A 5,172-nucleotide genomic window follows, 5' to 3' on the forward strand; every position below is an offset into this window, starting at 1 on the left:
TTAAGAGGCACAGGTAGGCAGATTTCTGTGAGTCTGAGGCTAGCCTGGTCTACATAATGAGTTCTAGGCAAGCCATGCTTACAAAGTGGTCCTGTTTCAAAACAAAGCAAAATTTACAAACCCACACAGACATTAGTGAAGACAACAAAATGTTGCCAGCATCTGCACTGGAGCACTGGGAGCGCGGGTGACCCCTTCTCATTCCTGCCCAGTTTCTTTAATGTGTAAATATCTTTGAGTGTGTGCTTCCAATTTAGACTCTGGAGATGCTGCAGCCTCGTGCAGTCATGGTAAAAAGGACTCTTGGGAACTTGTGCCTCAGGGAGTCTCAGCTAGTACTTGGTGCAACAGAGCTTCCAGCTGTGTTCACAGTCTTGGGAAGTCTGCAGACACTACTGATACCCCCAAAGGCCTAGGAGAACCCAGACCCCATTCAGAAGACAGAATTCCATCAGTGTCTCAGGTACCACTTTAATTGAGGTTCTCCCTTCACCTTGAGGAAGGGTGGAAGACAGGGATTGTTTCCAGGCACACGCCCCTTCTGCCCCAAGGTAAACAGCCTGAGCTCCCCACAACAGAAGCATGCTCTCCTTCCCCTGAGAATCCACCCCTGAGCCGGTAAAGGGACAAATGTGTTGGGGCATGGGAAAAACTCAAGAGAGCCTGGGCGATTCTGAATCCTTTCCAGTGTAAAGACTAGAACTAGACATGGAGGTGTCCCTCCTTATGGCAACAACAAACCCCACCCATTCCCAGTTGAGGCCAAGCCCCTCCCCAGGAAGCCTGAGAGCAGCGTTCATTCCCCAGGGTTCCTCCCTGCAGTGATTCCAGGGAAGACCAGAAGCCTGCACAGTCATAGAGACAGCCATTCAACAGACACGGTCTCCTCTTCGTGGGCCCCTACTGCTGCAGCTGTACAGCCATGAAGGACCAGCCAGTACGTGTGCGGCTGTGGGGTGCAGAAGGGGCCAGAGTGAGCAGCAAAGCAAATCAGATGTATGTTCTGAAGCTGGATCGACATGGTGGCAGGGCATGTCATAGCCCTGCGGACCACAGGGACCTGGGCCCTCCATTAATTCTTCTCCGGACGGTTTCTGTTCAGGACTGCTTTGGGGGCAAATTCCAGTTTGTCCTTAAGGCTCACCACCTGAGTGTGGTCCTTGCCTAGCAGCTCATCCAGCTTTCGGTCCTCTCGACGCTCCAAGATACTCTTCTCCTCTTCCACAGGCTGAGGGCCCTTTCCCCTGATGAACCATTCCAGGTGATAGCCCACAGCCCCGACCACAAAGGCCACAGGAAAGGTGACATAGGGAGCATAGGTGCGCACCACGGTCCAAAGCACAGGCCACATGACATCTGCAGAAGAAAAGAGAGGTTACAGAGAAACAGGCACCCCCTCCCCCAGCAGATGTGGACAGCCCATGGGGCACTCTACTTACCAGGCGACCTGGCACTAATAACTGAACAGCCACCCCACAAACAGCAAGCGGCCACTGTGCTCTATGCAATGGCTGGGTCCCTGAAATACTCTAGGAAATTGTGCAAGATCTGATGGTTAAGGAAGGGGGTAAAATCTCCACCAACTCTGCTGTGCTCCTGTGTGCAGATGGTACCCACAAGTGTGGGTTCACCTAACGGAATTTCAAACCTGGTGTGACCTCAGGTCCCCCCTCCAGCCTGTCAACATCTCTGGAAGGGAAAAAGAAGTCTTTTCTCTGCTCCAGGAAACTTCACACACACACAGCCCCATTCTGAATTTGGCTCTGATTATGAGAAGTAGTTCCTCTCCTTGGGTGAAGTACGAGGGGCTTATTTAACAGTCAAAAATTATGATCCATTACCTAACTACCCTGGCTTGCAGATAGAGAAGGGTTTTAAGCCTATTCTGGACTTGGCTTTTCTAACAACGACAGCAACCTCTATTAAAAAAAACCTGGTCCAGCCGGGCAGTGGTGGCGCACGCCTTTAATCCCAGCACTCGGGAGGCAGAGGCAGGCGGATCTCTGTGAGTTCGAGGCCAGCCTGGTCTACAAGAGCTAGTTCCAGGACAGGAACCAAAAAAGCTACGGAGAAACCCTGTCTCAAAAAATCAAAAAAAAAAAAAAAAAGAAAATTAAAAAACCTGGTCCAAACACCCTCAAAATCCACTCCTGCCAACCATCCTCGCACGCACACAGTGAGCTCCTGAAGATCTCACAAATGAATACAAGTACTCCAGATGCCATAGAGCCCCAGTACTTCAAAGTCCCTGTGGAAATCGCTGTAAAATAAAGCTAACAAATATTGTGGAGCTGCCCCTAGGGCTTCTGCAACAAGATACCAAAGTGATACACAAACCCACTCACTCAAATGGCCCCTTAGTCACAAATGATCACCACTATTAAATTACTATTTATACCATTATTTAATTACTATCACACTCATAAAAGGCCATTGGTAATGAACTCATAATGCTAGCCACCATCTACTGAGCCCTTATTCCAAGCTGGGCCCAGGGCTGAGCACTTCGCACACACGCTGATCTCTGATCCTCCTACTCACGCCTTAGCCATCAGCATTTGTGGCTGAGGATCAGCACGTGTGTGGTCGACTTCCCCAACACTGCTGTCTCTCCACCCCAGGGGGACATCCAAACCTCATGGAGGATCAGATGTCTCTCCACCCCAGGGGGACATCCAAACCTCATGGAGGATTAGATGTCTCTCCACCCCAGGGGGACATCCAAACCTCATGGAGGATTAGATGTCTCTCCCTTTCTCCCTCTGGTTCTCATTGTCTTTGGAGGGGCCTGAGACTACACGTGGACCACCAGGCCGAAGGACTGCAGCAGACTCACGCTTCTCTTCGTGGTCCTTTGACTCGACCCCAGGCCCTGTGCTCCCTGGTAGCTCCCTAGTCATCACCTGCCCCTCACAATACCTCTGTGATGTAGGAATTACTCGCCCAGATTCCTGTCTAAGGCCACAGTGGGTCAAAGACACTATGCTAGCAAAGTCACTCCAAGTGACCAGCCCACTGGTTTTGAGGCCAAGCCCGGGCTTTTTCTGGCAGAACACGCTGCAGATGTGTGCACGGTGTCTGTTCAAACCGTAGACATGGGAAGGGCCTCCTGCGGCTCCTCATTAGCTCAGCTCTTCATCACACTTCCTTTCTCGTGTGCTCTAAGGTGGCACCAAAAGATTCACAAAATCTTACAATGTACACATTAACAAAGAGGGATGTCCCGAAGAAGACCAAACCCAATACCTCTCCATCTTTTGAAGATTTTAAAATCTTTTTAAATTTCCTGTCTTTTTAAGTTTTTGTTTATTCTTAAGACCGGTTCTCGCGTCGCCCGGCCTGGCCTGAAACCCCCAGTGTGGTTGAGGATGACTTTGAACTGCTGATCCTCCTGTTTCCACTTCTCAAGGGCTTATGATTACAGGTGCAAGTTCTTCATACTGTTGCTACATGGCGACTCTCCATTCGATTTTCCGATGTGTCTTAAGAACCAGTCTACAACTATTATCCTCTTACATATATAAAGCACAAGTTCTGTATGGTCCTGCTCGTATTCCGGTCATCCACGTATGCAACACAGCCATTTTCTCTGTAACAGGTATTGTGTGGGTTTATCCTATTTGTCTACATCTCTCAAAACACCCTGAAGCTCCGTGAGGCTAAAGACCAAGGATGTCCGGATGGGACTATGCTGTACGCCTCTTACCCAGTGATAACTTCCCTCCCTGTTAAAGAGCTCCAAAAAAAGTTTGTTGAGCGAATGAATGACAAGCCGCATACTCCAGTGGCTAACGTGAGACTTAAGGCAGTCTCTCACCCACAATCACAAAGGGGCAGGAAGACGATCACAAGCAGCTAGCCTTCATGAAGTCGTCCCTAGGGGATCAAAACGTTAAGTAGCAGAAACGTCTCGCAAATACTGAGGCCTATTCCCAGCCCAGCACGCCGGGGAGCCTGCCGAAGAGTCCAGGTACAGGTCAACTGGGCCGCCCGGAAACCTATCCTTGCGCCTGGTCCCACCGGAAGTTAACACTCCAAATTCGAGAACAATCAGAAGAGGTCCGAGGAGGTGGAAGAAATCAGCCTTGACAGCTACCCCAGTCAAGTCTGGGGATGAGAGCGCCAGAGGTCAGGGTCATCAGCTCCCGGTCCCCTGTCCCGTTACACCAAAGGCGTGGCCTCGTCACCCTCTGGCGGACAAGTTCTGACTGCAGCCCACACTCGGCCACGGAGACCATCCCTCCCTCAACTAGGAGGGCACGGCCAGGAGCCGTCCCGCGGGACTCACCTGCGGCCCAGCCGGCACGCCCCGGACCGGCCCCGCGCTGCGCCCGCTAGCCCGGAGCCACACGCTCGGACGTCGCCGGTCCCAGTGGCCCGCGGGGCGTCGCCCGAGACCCGCCCACTGGCGTCCGGGCGCTCTCGGAGAGTAGCGATTGGCTGAGCTTGGGTCAAGAGACAAGAGGAAGGAAGCCAGGCATCCGCCTCTCTGTTGGGAATGAACGGAGGTGGTATAGCGTCCCCTGGCGGCTAGGAGGCTCCCCAGCGATGTTGCTTCGAGCTTTTCTAGTGAAGGAAAGTGAAAAGTTACGCGTTTGTTGATCCATGTGATGTTAATTAGGCATCTTCTGAGACCTAGGTCGGGTGGTACCGAAACAGAAAACCCAACCCCTGATCTCCAGAAACTCCTATTAGCAAAGGAAAATCTACTGCTTTCAAACCTCTTTCAGGCTGTGTGTCTTTGGGAACGTTATTAATTAGTCTGTCTGAGCCTCATCTCTTCTGCATAGCGTCAACATCACCCGTTTTCGCTGGGATGCTGTGAAGGTTAGACAATATCACGCATGCCAAGTACTGTGCCACCCACACTGCAATCCGGGAACTAGATGGTAGCTATGGCGAGTCTACAAAGAGCTGAAAGAGAGTGGAGCTTTTGTACAAGACCCTCTGATACAAGCATCCACTCTCCTCCAGGCCTCCACTCTCCCTGAACAGACATATATGTATCCCATACAGAAAAAAGCCTCATTCCCAATGCCCCAACATGGTCCCGCCCTCCCGGCACTGAACTCAATCTGACAAGCCTCCCTATCATTAGTAACACATACTAAAAATCAACTTTCTGAGCCTGCGCCTTTTCATGTTCTTTCAGCCACCATTCCTTAACAAGTT

General features: G+C 51.2%; 1 protein-coding gene across 1 annotated transcript; it reads right to left on the reverse strand.

Annotated features, from left to right (window-relative positions):
- Positions 1–452: 452 nt before the first annotated feature.
- Positions 453–4,426, reverse strand: Smim12 (small integral membrane protein 12). The gene is made up of 2 exons (XM_041651216.1): positions 4,289–4,426; positions 453–1,356 (listed from the first exon to the last, which is right to left on the reverse strand). The coding sequence occupies exon 2, from the start codon at positions 1,349–1,351 to the stop codon at positions 1,073–1,075; it is 279 nt and encodes a 92-aa protein (XP_041507150.1). The 5' UTR covers positions 1,352–1,356; positions 4,289–4,426; the 3' UTR covers positions 453–1,072.
- Positions 4,427–5,172: the final 746 nt, after the last annotated feature.

This window comes from Microtus oregoni, unplaced genomic scaffold (assembly GCF_018167655.1).
Source record: "Microtus oregoni isolate MIOR12 unplaced genomic scaffold, Mior012 000005F_ref0000423, whole genome shotgun sequence".
Classification (NCBI taxonomy): domain Eukaryota; kingdom Metazoa; phylum Chordata; class Mammalia; order Rodentia; family Cricetidae; genus Microtus; species Microtus oregoni.

Bases quoted from the DNA above. Each gene is read 5' to 3' on its own strand.
- Smim12 (XM_041651216.1), bottom strand. From the start codon at position 1,351: ATGTGGCCTGTGCTTTGGACCGTGGTGCGCACCTATGCTCCCTATGTC.